This window comes from Danio rerio, chromosome 9, assembly GCF_052040795.2.
Source record: "Danio rerio strain M-AB ecotype USA chromosome 9, GRCz13ab, whole genome shotgun sequence".
In the NCBI taxonomy this organism is placed as follows: Eukaryota; Metazoa; Chordata; class Actinopteri; order Cypriniformes; family Danionidae; genus Danio; species Danio rerio.
This window is the reverse complement of record NC_141029.1, coordinates 34,524,091-34,540,227: the sequence shown is the minus strand read 5'-3', so window position 1 is coordinate 34,540,227 and position 16,137 is coordinate 34,524,091. Positions and strand designations below refer to the sequence as shown.

General features: G+C 33.1%; 3 protein-coding genes across 6 annotated transcripts; all 3 read left to right on the top strand.

Moving 5' to 3' along the window:
• The first annotated feature begins 1,103 nt into the window (after nucleotides 1-1,103).
• gzm3.3 (granzyme 3, tandem duplicate 3) lies at nucleotides 1,104-2,863 on the top strand. The gene is made up of 5 exons (NM_001114694.1): nucleotides 1,104-1,189; nucleotides 1,880-2,027; nucleotides 2,108-2,276; nucleotides 2,353-2,613; nucleotides 2,714-2,863. The coding sequence occupies exons 1-5, from the start codon at nucleotides 1,144-1,146 to the stop codon at nucleotides 2,861-2,863; spliced, it is 774 nt and encodes a 257-aa protein (NP_001108166.1). The 5' UTR covers nucleotides 1,104-1,143.
• Nucleotides 2,864-3,977: 1,114 nt separating this feature from the next.
• On the top strand, nucleotides 3,978-12,484 carry gzm3.2 (granzyme 3, tandem duplicate 2). Of its 2 annotated transcripts, XM_087268111.1 has the most exons (8): nucleotides 3,978-4,046; nucleotides 4,657-4,704; nucleotides 6,370-6,446; nucleotides 6,949-7,007; nucleotides 10,226-10,373; nucleotides 11,617-11,746; nucleotides 11,829-12,086; nucleotides 12,186-12,484. In XM_087268111.1, exons 4-8 carry the CDS (start codon nucleotides 6,983-6,985, stop codon nucleotides 12,333-12,335), a joined length of 711 nt encoding a protein of 236 aa, XP_087124237.1. In that variant the 5' UTR covers nucleotides 3,978-4,046; nucleotides 4,657-4,704; nucleotides 6,370-6,446; nucleotides 6,949-6,982; the 3' UTR covers nucleotides 12,336-12,484. The 2 variants fall into 2 exon arrangements, with proteins under 2 accessions (XP_087124237.1, XP_087124236.1); XM_087268110.1 differs by lacking the exons at nucleotides 3,978-4,046; nucleotides 4,657-4,704; nucleotides 6,370-6,446 and adding an exon at nucleotides 10,010-10,086 and having other exon boundaries at nucleotides 6,957-7,007.
• Nucleotides 10,002-15,609, top strand: gzm3 (granzyme 3, tandem duplicate 1). 3 transcript variants are annotated; one of them, XM_087265726.1, is made up of 10 exons: nucleotides 10,002-10,086; nucleotides 10,226-10,373; nucleotides 11,617-11,746; nucleotides 11,829-12,086; nucleotides 12,186-12,293; nucleotides 13,400-13,459; nucleotides 13,940-14,084; nucleotides 14,165-14,327; nucleotides 14,404-14,664; nucleotides 15,330-15,609. In XM_087265726.1, the coding sequence occupies exons 6-10, from the start codon at nucleotides 13,414-13,416 to the stop codon at nucleotides 15,474-15,476; spliced, it is 762 nt and encodes a 253-aa protein (XP_087121852.1). In that variant the 5' UTR covers nucleotides 10,002-10,086; nucleotides 10,226-10,373; nucleotides 11,617-11,746; nucleotides 11,829-12,086; nucleotides 12,186-12,293; nucleotides 13,400-13,413; the 3' UTR covers nucleotides 15,477-15,609. The 3 variants fall into 3 exon arrangements, with proteins under 3 accessions (XP_087121852.1, XP_087121851.1, NP_001122022.1); XM_087265725.1 differs by lacking the exons at nucleotides 10,002-10,086; nucleotides 10,226-10,373; nucleotides 11,617-11,746; nucleotides 11,829-12,086; nucleotides 12,186-12,293 and having other exon boundaries at nucleotides 13,303-13,459; nucleotides 13,916-14,084; NM_001128550.1 differs by lacking the exons at nucleotides 10,002-10,086; nucleotides 10,226-10,373; nucleotides 11,617-11,746; nucleotides 11,829-12,086; nucleotides 12,186-12,293 and having other exon boundaries at nucleotides 13,374-13,459; nucleotides 15,330-15,476.
• Nucleotides 15,610-16,137: the final 528 nt, after the last annotated feature.

Genomic DNA, 16,137 nt, shown 5'->3' with positions numbered 1-16,137 from the left:
ATGGATATCACAAGAAGTGTTGGGCAAGTTTTTGAAAGTAATGCATTACAATATTAAGTTACTCCCCCCAAATGTAACTAGTTGCATTACTTAGTTACTTTTTTTTTTAGTAAGTAACTTTTTTAGTAAGTAATGCATTACGTTACTTTTGAGTTAACTTTACATTTTTATTACATTTTTATTATCTGGCTGAGGCTTGATCTCTTTCAGAACTTTTTTACCGTTAAAACAACACATCAAAAAATAACATTTTACATTAAAAAAATAAATAAAATTTAGGATAATGTTATAGGAAGTTCCTGACCCCAGAGCTCTACATGCCGTATATGCAGATAAATGAAAGTTTAAAGCAGTGTTTGCTACTTTTGTACTATTTGTCTTAGGTAAAATCACTGTTCATTGAGACCACAATCCCCCTTTTCTTTTTTCATTACATTCAAAATAATGAACACATTCTCTCATTGACTGCATGATTCTTCGTGAGTACTTTAGTTTTAGCTCAATTTATTTTTTTGAAAGGTAATTGATAAAACTAAAAAGTAACTCAAATTTTATTACTTATTTTTAAATGTAATGCGTTAATTTACTCGTTACTAAGCAAAGTAATATTATTATGTAACTTGCATTACTTTTAATGCATTACCCTGACCACATGCCGCCCAATTTTAATAAACATGAGATTTAAATCTAATGGACTTCTTTTTTAAATTTCTGATAGCAGTGCCTGAGTAGAGTGGTAGGTACTTTAGTACGGAACATGTAGTTAATGTTAGTTACATTTACAGTATGATATAAAGGAATATATTTCAACACATTCTCACAATGAACAATGCTAGAACATATAGTAGTTATACCTCAACATTTACTAGTGGTTTATTAAAATCTAATATTTTGCTTGTTAGTTAACATTAGTTAGTTTATTTGAGTAAAGATGAACTAACAATGACCAACTGTATTTTCATTTACTAACGTTAACAACGATGCTCCCACCTCCACCCCCCATGACTCACATTTGCAATCAGTCTGCCCACCTGGGACACACATTTGTGGTTTGAGGTGCAAAAGGCAAGATTCAAAACCAGTGAGTGGAGAGTTTGGTGACAAACAACATTTCACTTTTAATGCGCAGTTGAAGACTGAGCCATGGCTCTGTGCACTTTTCTTCTTCTCCTTGCTATTTCTTTGGCTGGTGAGTTTCATTCCTTTCTTCTTGAAATCTTTTTTTTTCAAAAGCAAAAAATTTTAGAACTATCAAACATTGGTCACACTTTACAATAAGGTAACATTAGTTAACAAATTTACTAAGTTCAATTCAAGTTCATTTGTAACGCTCTTTTTACAATAATTATCATAATCAGCTTTGCAAAATGTGCACGTCATTACATTACAGTCAAAATCAGAAAAGGTTGATGTGTATAGGATCAACAGTGTGCAGTTAATCTGCTGTTATTCAATAGTGTACTTTTTCAGAAACGTGATATCTATAGTACATTGTCAATAAAGTGGTCTGACTGTGCTGAACCAAGGATGAGCAATATTGTACAGCATTTATTAATCATAGTTTAGCATTCACTAATACATTATTAAAATCTACATTCATGTTTCTTAACATTAGTTAATGCACTGTGAGTTAACTAGAACGAAGTTTCATGAATAAATGTGATCAAAGATGAATATTGTAATTAATGTATAGTGTTTATTATTTGTTCATCTTAGTACTTACGTTAACTGACATTAACTAATGCAACCTTGCTGTAAAGGGTTACCCAAACATTTGCAAGCTACCAATTAAAGGATCTTTAAAAAAAATGTTCATAAAATACAAATTACAACATTGCATTCAGTTTCTCCCTGGTCTATGCATGTTCTTTTGACACAGGTGGGATGGATAGTGGTATTATTGGAGGAAAAGTGGCTAAAGCTCATTCAAGACCATACATGGCATCCATTCAGATCAACAAACACCACACGTGTGGAGGGATGTTGATCAGAGACGATTACGTTCTGACAGCGGCTCACTGTTTAAAGTAAGTATGAGCCTGAGTATGATCCTCAAGCCTTTTAGTTTATTTTTAAATGTACATTGCAGTTTGTAATTTGTCCACAGTCGTGGTGTGTACTCTGGTCGAGGCCACTTAGAGGTTGTTCTGGGAGCTCACAACATCAGCAAACATGAGCAAAACCAGCAGAGGATTCAAGTGAAAAAATATATCCGGCATCCCATGTTTCAACGCAACAAAGAGAAGGACTACAGCTATGATATCATGTTACTAAAGGTATTTTTATCTTCACCTAACATGCCTCAATATTATGTTTTTTTCTCTCTGTAAAATGATTTTCTCTTCTTTGCAGTTGAAGAACAAAGCCAAGATCAGCAAATTTGTCAAAGTTATTTCTCTTCCTAAAAAAAATGGGAAAATACCAGCCAATGTCAAATGCTCAGTAGCTGGCTGGGGGTTGACGAAGCCAAAGGCAGAATTGGCATCAGATGTACTGGAGGAAGTCACTCTCAAACTGCAGTTCGACTTTGAATGTAAAACAATGTGGCAGCAACATTTTAACACTGAAAGAATGATCTGTAGTGTCTCAGATGGGAAACATGCTTTTTGCCAGGTAATATTATATTATATTATATTATATTATATTATATTATATTATATTATATTATATTATATTATATTATATTATAATAATGTCATTCTTTTTTCTCTAGGGCGATTCAGGAGGTCCTCTTATCTGCAATACTAAACCCCAAGCAATTGTTTCATATACTTTTGAAGGTAACTGTATAAATAAACAGTATCCTCAGGTTTTTTTGAAAATCTCCTACTTCCTTCCCTGGATTAAAAAGAACATGAGTTAAATAAATCATTTATTAACTTTTGTAATCCAGTATCTGACTGTATTAGTTACAGTACTAGTATCCTTGTACTGCTTGTTCCTGTTGCTACTTTGAAGTTGTAAATAAAGATTTGTAATTACAGATTGCACTGATGTGTGTGTGCGTGTGTGTGTGCGTCTGTGTGTGTGTGTGTTTAATATGCTTTAACTATGAAGGGTATCTTGTGTGATTGATGATACTAATCAAGTTTGTTCCTGCTCACGATTTCTGTTTCTCAAATGATTTCACACTTTTCTCTCAGCTCTGTGGCCAGGATTAGGAAGGTTCCTTAAAAATGTAATAGGTTATTTTATGTAATTAATTGTATTTCAGATATAATACTGTTTTTGAAAAAAAAAATGCATTGCTGTAACAGAAGATACTGCCATGTACTGCATCAATGAAATGAAATGAAGGGAAATGAAAATTGTCATCTTTTTCTCACTATTTTCTTGTTCCAAACATTCATTAGTTTCTTCTGTTGAAATCAAAAGAAAAGCTTTTAAAATGCTGAAAACCTTTAGACATTGACTTCCATGTATTACTTTTTCTTACTATGACTTCTCCCTAATGGTTCATTTAGCTTTCTTCTTAATATCTTCGTTAGAGTTCAACAGAAGAAAGAAACTCAAAGGTTTGGAACCACTTGAGGTTGAGCAAATAGAGAGTGAATTTGTATTTTGGGTGAACTATCCCTTGAAGGTTTGAGTCAAGAGAGGGAGAACATTCAACCAGGGAGAGTGTGCTTTTTTAACAGGCTGTTGAACTTTGGTTTGTTTCACTTTTTTATTTTTTTTATTTTTTGGATTGTGAGATAATGTCCATTCCTTCTTTTTGACAACTAAAGAGACTGTTGTTGTTGATTTTTATTTTTGATTCCTAATATGCTATTTAATCATAAGCTTGGCAAGTAATTTTCAAGAATTTGATGTTTCCTCATTTAAACCGAATGCCTGAGCATACTGCCCGAGAGGCATTTCAAAGATGGCCACTGAATGAAATGACTTCACTTGACTTTCAAATTGGTAGTAGCCAACAGTAAGCAAGACAAGCATAATGGAGGCAGCTGATTAGTCACGTGAGTGTAATGTTCACTATGTCAGTTTATCTGACAAATGCATTTTCATCTCCTATTTTTCACAACCCTGATCCAAAGCCACCTCAAGTAAGTGTGATGGTTTGTGATTTTTATTCAAAGTTTGACATTTCTATCACTTGTTTCTTGTGGGATTCTTCAAAATGCACGTTTGCACAGAAGGTTGAAAACCAGCAGTTTGGCAATTTTTCATTTTCAATGACACAAAATTAGCCTCTTGTTTGTTCAGTTGCATTATAAAGTCAATATTGTGATTGCCCTCCATGATGTTACCTAAATACATAATATTCTACATATTGAAACAAAGAAAGTTATAGAGGGATAGTAATTGCAATGATAACCAATTTTCTAAAGTCATTCTAACTCGGTTCCAATAGGCTTTATCATCCAGTCAATGCTGCTAGACTGCAAAAATACTGTACCAAAAGATAGCAAAGTCAATAGAATGTCTACAGGTGTATCCCAAAAAAGCTTCTTCTGGTCATATAAGATAACATTACCAGTTACATAAAATCATTACAGAAATATTCAGTCTTGTGGTTTCATTTACTGAATTGCGAATATTGTTGTATTCATATTGGTACAGCATGTGATGTTTTAGTTTGTGATATATTTTCTTTAACCACATGTGCGTTGCCATAATCTCAACCCAAACTACGTCCATGAGCGTCTAAAACAGCTGGGCCAGGGTTTCAGCCTCAGAGTTCGGCTTGTCCAGGTGAATGTGGTGAGTCTCTCTGTTTTAATCATGAGTTCACTCATATTTTCTGTCATTTGTTCTTTTTTTAATGTTTAGTTTTAGTTAAGTGGTTTAAAATTAAATGATATATAAATCATCATGCTGTAAGATTTGAGATATCACAAATATTTTAATGTCTTTGACAATTCACATATGAGCTGAAAACAAAGACAATCAGCTCCACAACCCAGCAGGTGGGAATGCGGTAAAATCCAGCTCCCCTCCATTTCTCCATTTACATTAGAAACATTTCTCGAAACCCACCTTGGTTTTTCAGCCCCCTTTTAATTAACTCAAGAATAGTCATTTAAAGTCTGAATGTTCTAAATCAACCCAAGTGACTTTGTCTATTATGTTTGATATCATTTGAAATGTTTCAGTGCGACAGGTGCAATGGTCTCATTCCCTCAGAAATAGACATAATCAAAACAATAAATATATAACTTCATGTATTTTACTAAATGCAAATGCCTTTTGTTATTCACACACCCCTTTCCTTGAGGGGATTCTTGCATTTTCTACTTAAGGGAAGGTTTGAAAAATGTTCTGCGTGATTCTGCTTATCAGATCAGCCCATAATATGGAGCTCTAATGCTCTATGTTATGTATATTTTGAAGTCAGGTATGCATCTTTTAATCTTGGATTTATCTTTGAGAATTTGATGTCTTATATTGATCGTCTATGAATTGATTGAATGAATTGGCATAATACACATTTACCTGACTAATAAATTGTTATGTTTTGAATTATTCAAACAGAGTTCATGTTGTTATCTCTGGTAGATTACGTTAAGTCCATAGCACCACAAGCCTCTGTACAGGTTAGTAACGGACTAAAACACGGTAGACGGAGCAGCGTGGCACGCTATACGATGTTTTTAGAGATCTGACTAACATATTGGCATTAATTCAAGTATACTTAGACTGTAAAAGGCCAATAATGGGTTTTCTATTTAGAACAACAAAATGTTGTTGAAACTTATCTAAATGTGGGTAAGTTAGACCTTCATCTACAAACTTATACTATATAAATCAAATGGTCATTATTCAAAGTTACTAATAGTTTCTTGATTCTATAGTAATGATTATGATATGACTAAAATAGTTTGTCTTGATTCAGTAGTTAACAGATCTATTGGGACCAAATAAAATATCCTGAATTGAGTAAGTAGGCTTCTGCCTTTTTAGAAGAGTGGTTAATCGCCTCTGTTTAATGACCAAGACTGACATGCTTATGTTTAGGAGGTTGTATACTCGGCCGGTACAAGACTCAGGATGCTATTGGAATCTGAATAAATGAGAATAATATATAATAACAAATCGAAGAAAAAATTAAATCATAATCTAAAATAATATTAAAGAAAACAAAATAACTTTATCAATGTTTTATAATTGGAGTCAGATAAAACAAGGATAAATATATTTATGTTCTAAACCATCTCATACTAAAACTGGAGTCAGATATGAGTTAAGTTTAAAGTAAAGCAACATTGTGCACTGGAAAGACCGAACATGCAAATGAACCTTCATCCACCAGTGGACACCGCCATTGGACCAGCTGGCTGGACCCTACAATGCTCAGAATTAATTTTTTAACTTTTAGGCTTTTCATTCAGTTAATAATGTTTTATTTCTCTGGACATCATTGATCAGAAAGACCCTCATTATGCACTAAAAGAGCGTGCATGAAAATGCATCATAGCTGACTGTACCCTCATCTTGGCCTGGAGGTAAGAGGATGGCTCAAAATAATCAAGCGAGAGGCTTGCTTCCGTCAGAGGCACAAGTTTTTAAGTGGATTGTATAAAAATAATAAGGTGCATTTTTTTCTGCAAGGAACACAGTTGCACATTTATTAATTATTTGTATTATGTAGCAAGTATTATGTAGTTCATATTAGGTATTGACTGTTATTATATATTCATATTATATATTGACTGTTCATATTAGGTATTTTATTAGGATATCAGCAGTATAAAAAGATTTCTGAAGGATCATGGGATGCTGACTAAAGTAATGATGCTGAAAAATCCCCCCAAAATATTCTGTTAAATAACAAGTATATTACATTCTAGAATACAAAAGAGAGGTTGTAATTTCAATAATATTATTTATTATTATTATTAATAATTGATGTAACCTTTCAACTTTTATGCAAAAACGTTCCTTTATTAAGTAATTTTTAAATAGTTTCATATTTGTATTGTGTTTTATCTCTTCTGTAATTTGAAGGCATCATTAAAGCTTCTTAAGAAGAACTGGTTTTATGTCCAGGACTCGGTCCACAGAAGGTGTGTACTACAAACATTTTAATATTATATTTTGGTATTTTTACTTTATGAAGCATCTGATGTACATTTCCCAAATGATGTTTAACAGAGCAAGGAAATTTTCACAGTATGTCTGATAATATTTTTACTTCTGGAAAAAGTCTTATTTGTTTTATTTCAGCTAGAATAAAAGCAGTTTAAATTTTTTTTAAAAACAATTTTGGGACAAAATTATTAGCCCCTTTAAGCTATTTTTTTTGATAGTCTTAAGAACAAACCATTGTTATACAATAACTTGCCTAATTACCCTAACCTGCCTAGTTTACCTTATTAACCTAGTTAAGCCTTTAAATGTCACTTTAAGCTGTACAGAAGTGTCTTGAAAAATATCAAGTAAAATATTATTTACTGTCATCATGACAAAGATAAAATAAATTAGTTATTAGAAATAGGTTTTTAAAACTATTATGCTTAGAAATTTGCTGAAACAATCTTCCCTCCATTAAAGAGAAATTGGGGAAAAAAAATAAACAGGGGCGCTAAATAGTCAGGGGGGCTAATAATTCTGACTTCAACTGTACATATTGAATCCCATAAATTTTAACAATATATTTACACAATTTTAAAATAATATGTCTTAATTACCATTCCTCGTTTTGGGTCATTTAGGCTAGAAAGCTTTATGATGTGTTGCACCAGCCCTTTATAAAGACCAAGAATAAGGAAAGTTGATCAGTCTGATCAAAGCTGCTTTTCATTACCAGGAAAGGCATTTAGAATAAGTATCTGGGAACATGTAGCAGTTGGACCTCTGTTGGCTTGGAAGTTTTTGGTCTATGATAACATAAATCTGTAAAAACTAGCTGAAATGTATTCAGTTTTGTATCAGGATTTATATTTAGCTGTGTATTACTGTAAGTTTGATTTTTTTCATAATGTTTTTTATGTGTAATCAATAATTATCAGCAATATTTAGAGATAATTGTATGCTATGGTTTTATTTTCGAGTAGGAGGGGAGATTCAGTTGCAGTTTGTATAAAAACCACCTGTCATATAAGACAAAAAGAAGTGTATGGGCAAGTTGACTCAGAGTATGAACGTGTTTGTGGACAAAAGGTTCATGGCAACACAAATGTCACAGAAAGTCTCACAAGTCAGTGAGGTGGGAGGTTTTAGACTACAGTCAGAGGTGAATAGGATTTTTTAATAAGCGGATAGTTCAGCCAACAATGAAAATTCATCATAAAGAGACAAGTTTTACATACCCTGGTGTTGTTAAATGCTATATGTCCCTTTTTAACCTCCCCACACTGTTTTATATATATATAACAGCAGTAAAATGTGACCAGCGTTAGGCTTTTGATAAAAATAATAAATAAAATAAGATACAGAAGTACCACATTATCATTCTATATCAGTGGTTCTCAAAGTGGGGGTTGTGACCCCTCCAGGGGTCGCAGGACAATGAAGGGTTGGGGAGGTGGTGGGGGGGGGGGGGGGGGGGGTCATCTGGTGATTTCCAATAATCTATTTTTGTTAAACTATAAGAATTACCATATTTTATCCATAACCTATTGAAGAAAAAAAATGTCGCTTATAGTTACCATATACTATATAGTTATTATTATATATAGTATTATAGTAGCTCATGGTTACTAGTTCTATTGGATTGCGAACACGGGGGTAATTAGATTATATTACAGACACAGCAATAGGGTATATGCTGAGCTAGTGTTGTTCCCATACTGATAAACTTCCGATCACCTGTTATTGTGATTTTTTTTTTTTTTTCCATTTGATACAATTCCTTTTACAGCATCGATGTTGTAATGTAACTAAAATATGTTCAGTTAAATAAACTTTGGCATTCATTTAGTTGCTCAAGTGTGAAACGAGACAAAAGGCTTTTTACTCACACTCACCTGTCAGAATCGGCAGGCTAGCGCAGAAGCTCCATATACTGGGGTAAAATAAATGCTCATATTATAAAGACACGGCGGGGTAAAATGTAATTTAATGCAGTGCCTAATCAGTACAATCTGAGACCCACTTTATATCGGATATTACTCAGCCAGTGGAGATCACTGACCTTAAACACGCCGATTTTTGCATTGGCATACAGTTCACCGGAAGTGCTTAACCCAGGTTACTGGCAAATTTAAAGTCCTTTTAGCATGCTTCGGCATATACCATATAGCGTCAGCACTCATACATTAAACAATTTTAACAAAGAATATACAGTACTTGGGTGTATTGGTGTGTGAGCACCATAGCATACAAGCTTTCTGTATTTCTAACCACCTCAGAGGATATTGGGGGTTGCGAGTCACTGGCATTGTCATTTTTGGGCATCGCAGGCTGAAAAATTTGGGAACCCCTGTCCTATATGACATTTGATATGTCATGTGTTGTGCAGATATACAATAGGGTTTGATGAAAAACAAGCTAATTGAATTTACTGTTTAACAAATGTCCTTTATTGTTAGTGTCTGAGCACTACTGCATGTTTATGAGACTCACTCAGAAAAGACTCATGAATTAAGTGGAATCAAGATGCAGAGAAATCTGATAAAATACAGTCAATGTACTCTATTGCCTGAGATTATGTTTTTTGCAACAGCAATAATGTCATTCTTCAGTCAAATGTTATTCTGGTGTTCTCTGTTATTTTAGTTTAATTTAACTTAGTTCACCTCATTATAATACAAGCTTATAAAATAACATAAACATTTATTGCTGTTTATATTATTATGTCAATGGTCACCAAAACAGGTTGGTTACCCAGATTATTTTAACAAAGTAATACAGCTTTGGAATGACTTGGGGTAAAGAGCATTAAGTTCTAACTGCACTTTCAACCTTTTTGTTTTTTTAATCTGAAAGCTGCTTGTGTTAATAAAACAAATTGGATCTTTCCCCTACATGTTTCACCTTTCCTACATTTACTTTCATATATGTGACTGAGTATATCAGGGAGTGGCTATATAGACCCTGCCGATGGTCTAATTCTGTTCATATTAAGTTCCTGTATCAGCACGTTCATGCAGTACATCATGCTGCTCTGTGTCTTTCTCCTGCTCTCCCTCTTCTCTCTGTCTGGTAAGGCATTCACCTTTTACATCAATACAAGAATAAAAATATATTCTTAACTCCTGTTTCTTTGTGCGTTTGTAATTTTGTAGTGTACAAGTTCTAACTTAGTTATACAGTATATACAGTATGTTGTGTCATTATACAGGAGGACTGGAGAGTGGTATTGTTGGGGGCAGAGAGGCTAAACATCATTCCAGACCATACATGGCATCTCTGCAGAAAAAACGAAATCATGTTTGTGGAGGGATGCTGATAAAAGAAGATTATGTGTTGACTTCGGCTCATTGTTGGAAGTGAGTATGCATTACACTCATAAAAGGAACCCTCAAGGTTTTTTCAAAGAACCTATTTGTGTTTTCAGTGGTCAGGTACATTTATTTATTATATAAATTTATTATTTATGGATTTGTGTATTTTTGGATTTGTTTACATATTTTTTTTTTTTTTGTGAACATTTAAATCTAACCTTTCCTCTTATAAAGAACTTTGGGTTCAATGAAAAGATTTCTCTCTTAAATAAATAAAAAAAGGGTTGTAAATTGTGGTTTCTTGAAGATCATCTCACATATCCTCTTCATTAAACAGAATATTATTCTATTGATAATGATTATTTATTCTTATAATATGAAATTTATAGTGGAAAAAGTTTCATTAGTTCATTGAATTTCTCTCCACAATAAGAAAAAAAATTCACTGAAAGGCCCAATCACTTTCATAGAAAAATAAAGGTTATGAAAGGGTTTTCTCTGTGTTGTCATTTGAAGAACCATTTTTGGTTCCAAATGAATCTTTCAGTGAAGAGTTCTTAGAACCTTTTCTCTTTTTTATTTTAAGTATTAATTCAAGTAATTCATTAATTTATTTTTAATAAGGGCTTAGTCCCTTATTCATCCAAGCTCACCACAATGAAACGAACCGCCAACTGTTCCGGTATATGTTTTACGTATAGTGAATAAGCTTCTAGCCGCAACCCAGTACTTAGAAACACCCATACACTCTCAGATTCACACACACCCATACACTAAGGGCAATTTAGTTTTTAAATTCACCCATAGCGCATGTCTTTGGTAAGTGGGGGAAACCAGAGCACCTGAAAAAACCCACACGAACACGGGAACAACATGTAACAGAAATGCCTACTGACCCAGCCGGGATTCAAACCAGTGACCTTCTTGCTGTGAGGTGACAGTGCAACCACTGAACCCCTGTGCCACCCTAATTTAAGCAATAATCTACAGAAATTTTATCCACTATATAAAAAATATTGTGAAATAAGAACATTTTACAATGGTTCCAAGTAGCCTTTGATGCCAATAAAAAAAGTGTTCCCTACAAACTTCTGGATTCTTCATTTTCAAGAGTGAGGACCAATATTTGCTTTCCCAAAGAATCATTCAGTGGTTTTAAAAGTTTTTCTTACACTCTTTAAAATAAAAGCTCTTCTCCAACACTGATGGTTGCAAATTGAACCAATTGAACCAATTTGTTATCATGCTACAAACCTCTTATCTGGTGTTCTTATCTGTATTTTCACAGTGAAACTGACAAATACAGCTTACAAATTGTTCTGGGAGCTCACAATATCAGTCAGAAAGAGAACAGTCAGCAGATAATTCAAGTTGAAAAATACATAAAACATCGCAAGTTTGATATTATGTTACTAAAGGTATTTGATGCTCTATTTTTCCTATTATTATTTTAGTTATTTTTTGTGAAACTTAAGATATGCATTGATTTATATGTTACAGTTGAGGACCAAAGCTGTGCTAAATCATTTTGTGGATATTATAAATCTACCCAAACATGAAATTAGTATTCTTGCTCCTTTGGAATGCTCCATTGCCGGCTGGGGAATGAAAAGACCTGGAGAAGGAGCATCAAATGTTCTTCGGGTAGTCAACCTCCAACTGGAGTCCAATGCCAAGTGTAAAAGTAAATGGCAGACACATTTCAACTTTAAGAACATGGTCTGTACTGTCTCGGATGGAAAAAAGGCTTTCTGTCAGGTATTTTGCAATGATACTTTAAATGATTAACAAATATTTTAAAGATGTCTTCTAATAGTGGCAAGATGCATGCTAAATAATGAATCTGTTTCTTTTTAGGGTGACTCTGGCAGTCCTCTTCTTTGTAATTCTGAACTTTATGGAATGGCTGCATACACATATCCTAAAAACTGCACATTCAAGGAGTACCCTGAGGTCTACATGAAGGTATCTGCCTTCCTACCGTGGATTAAAAAAAACATTCAGTGATTAAATGCTGTTGTACTGTAGCTTATATGAAGAACATTTATGCACCTAAATGATCTCTAATTTGTACTATGTGAACCCTGAGGAAAAATGCTTTGGCTGAACATTTACATTTCTCAAAATTAATGTTAATAAAAGACAGAAACGTTTGAAAATGTTTCAGTCATTTTTGTTTAAAGAAAAAGGATTTTTTTGTAAAAAGAAAACCCATGACCATGGACGTTAAATGCTTTTCATTAATAACAATAAATTACTATGTTTTAGAAGACAAGCCAGAAATAAATAACTATTCAAGTGGAAGTTACAGAACATAGTTCTTAATGTACTGTAAAAATGTTGATTTGCATCAGTGTGTTGAAGATTATCGTATTATATGCACACAAAACCAGGAAACTGCAAATATTTAAGACGCCCAGAAGTATTAAAAGTCTTTAAAGAGGCCAAAACCTTTACATTCAGGTTATCAATTGCATATCATTCATTTAATGTATTGTAGGTTATACATTTACATTTACATTTACATTTAGTCATTTAGCAGACGCTTTTATCCAAAGCGACTTACAAATGAGGACAAGGAAGCAATTTACACAACTAAGAGCAACAATGAATAAGTGCTATAGGCAAGTTTCAGGTCTGTAAAGTCTAAGAAGGGAAGTATTAGTAGTATTAGTATTTTTTTTTTGTTACAGTTAGTGTGATATTCAGAGAGGCAATTGCAGATTAGGAAGTGAAGTGGAGACTAAATAGTTGAGTTTTTAGTCGTTTCTTGAAAATAGCGAGTGACTCTGCTGTTCGGATGCAAGCAGTACCCTGTTTTTGTTGTTTGTTTGTTTTTTTTGTTTTTTGTTGTTGCTTGTTACTGTAATGTCAGTTTGACTTTATTTGAGTGGCTCAATCAACATTAATACTTTGACTGCAAATACTGCAAATGCAATCGGTCTGCCCACCTTGTATTTGTCAGCTTGCTATTTTGTATACACATTTGTGGTTTGAGGTGCAAAAGGCAGGATACAAAACCAGTGAGTGGAGAGTTTGGTGACAAACAACATTTCACTTTTAATGCGCAGTTGAAGACTGAGCCATGGATCTGTGCACTTTTCTTCTTCTTCTTGCTATCTCTTTGGCTGGTGAGTTTCATTCCTTTCTTTTTGAAATCTTTTACTTTTTTCAAAAGCAAAATATTGGGAAAAAATAATATCAAACATTGGTCACATTATATATAATGTGTTGCTTAGAACTTTGTACTGAACCAAGGAAAAACAATATTTTACAGTGTTAAATTATCATAGTTTAGCATTCAATAATGCATTATTAATTTTAAATTTATGTTTCTTAACATTAATTAATGCACTGTGAGTAAACAAGAATTAACAAGAACTAAGTTTCATGAACAAATGTTATCAAAGATGAATATTATAATCATTGTATAGTGTTTATTATTTGTTCATGTTCGTAAATAAATTTAACTGACATTAATGCTACCTTATTGTAAAGTGTTACCTAAACATTTAGCTCCCATTTAAATGATCTTCAAAAATGTACATAAAATACAAATTACAACATTGCCTTCAGTTTCTCCCTAGTCTATGCATGTTCTTTTGTCACAGGTGGGATGGATAGTGGTATTATTGGAGGGAAAGTTGCTAAACCTCATTCAAGACCATACATGGCATTCATACAGAACAAATTTGAGGCATGTGGAGGGATGCTGATCAGAGACGATTACATTCTGACAGCGGCTCACTGTTTGAAGTAAGTATGAGCCTGAGTATGATCCTCAAGCCTTTTAGTTAATTTTTGATTTCATGTTGCAGTTTATTATTTGTATACAGCAACAATGATCGGAGTCACTTTGAGGTTGTACTTGGAGCCCACAACATCAGCAAACATGAGAAAAGCCAGCAGAGGATTCAAGTAAAAAAACATATCCAGCATCCTATGTTTCTAAACAGCAACAATGAAAAGGACTACAGCTATGATATCATGTTGCTAAAGGTATTTTCATCTTAACCTAACGAAACTCAATGTTATGTTTTTTTCTCTCTGTAAAATGATTTTCTCTTCTTTGCAGTTGAAGAACAAAGCTAAGATCAACAAATTTGTTAAAGTTTTGTCTCTTCCTAAAAAAAATGAGAAACTTCCAGAAAATGTCAAATGCTCAATAGCTGGCTGGGGGACGAAAGAATCAAATGGAAATAAGCCATCAGATGTACTGGAGGAAGTCACTGTCAAACTGCAGAACAACCATGAATGTGAAAGAAAATGGCAGCAACATTTTAACCCTGAAAGAATGTTCTGTAGTGTCTCAGATGGGAAACATGCTTTTTGCAGGGTAATGCTTATAATGTATGGGTAATATATATACAGTTTAAGTCACAGTTTATTATTAGCCCCCCTGAATTATTATCACCCCTGTTTATTTTTTCCCCCAAATTCTGTTTAATGGAGGGAAGATTGTTTTAACACATTTCTAAGCATAATAGTTTTAAAAACCTATTTCTAATAACTGATTTATTTTATCTTTGCCATGATAACAGTAAATAATATTTTACTTGATATTTTTCAAGACACTTCTCTACAGCTTAAAGTGACATTTAAAGGCTAGGTTAATAAGGTGAATCCGACTGGTTAGGGTTATTAGGCAAGTTATTCTATAACGATGGTTTGTTCTGTACACTATCGAAAAAAAAATTAGCTTAAAGGGGTTAATAATTTTATCCCAAAAATAGTTTTTAAAAAATTCAAAACTGCTTTTATTCTAGTCGAAATAAAACAAAGAAGAAAACATATTATCAGACATACTGTGAAAATTTCCGTGCTCTTTTTAATACCATTGGGGAAATATTTTAAAAAGAATTAAAAAATCAAAAGGGGGCTAATAATTCTGACTTCAACTTTATACAAAAACATCAGATATTATATTATTATTTATTATTAATAATATAATATTTTATTTTATTATATTATATTAATGTTGTTTTGTCCATCTTTTTTTAGGGCGATTCAGGAAGTCCTCTTATCTGCAATACTAAACCACAAGCAATTGCTTCATATACTGTGAAAAAAGACTGTTTACATACACATCCTCAGGTTTTCGTAAAAATCTCCTGCTTCCTTCCTTGGATTAAAAAGAATATGGTTTAAATATATCATTTAAAGGTGTAGGTTTTTGCTTTCATACCATATTTAGCTTTTGTAACCCCGCATCTGACTGTGTTGGGATTTTATTCATGTTGCTACTTTAAAATTGTAAATAAAGATTATTGATTACACATTGCATTAATTCTTCGGTGTGGGTTTTAATATAGTTCATGACGGGGATCTTGTAGCCATTGACTTTTATATATTAATTTTTCTTACTATGACTTCTCCCTAATAGTTCATGTATCTTCTTAATATCTTTTTTAGAGTTCAACAGAAGAAAGAAACTCAAAGGTTTGGAACCACTTGAGGTTGAGCAAATAGAGAGTGAATTTTTATTTTGGGTGAACTATCCCTTGAAGGTTTGAGTCAAGAGAGGGAGAAAATTCAACCAGGGAGAGTGTGCTTTTCTAAGTGCAGGCTGTTGAACTTTGGTTTGTTACACTTTTTTCTTCTTTTTATTTTTTGGAGTGTGAGATAATGTCCATTCATTCTTTTTGACAACTAAAGAGACTGTTCTCCTTGCTTCTCTAGTGTGCTTCTCTAAATGCACAAGTACAGGCTGTTGAACTTTGGTTTGTTGAACTTTTTGTCTTCTCATTTCTTTGGATTGTGAGATATTATCAATTTCTTGTTTTTTCATTCACTCTTCATTTATCTAATA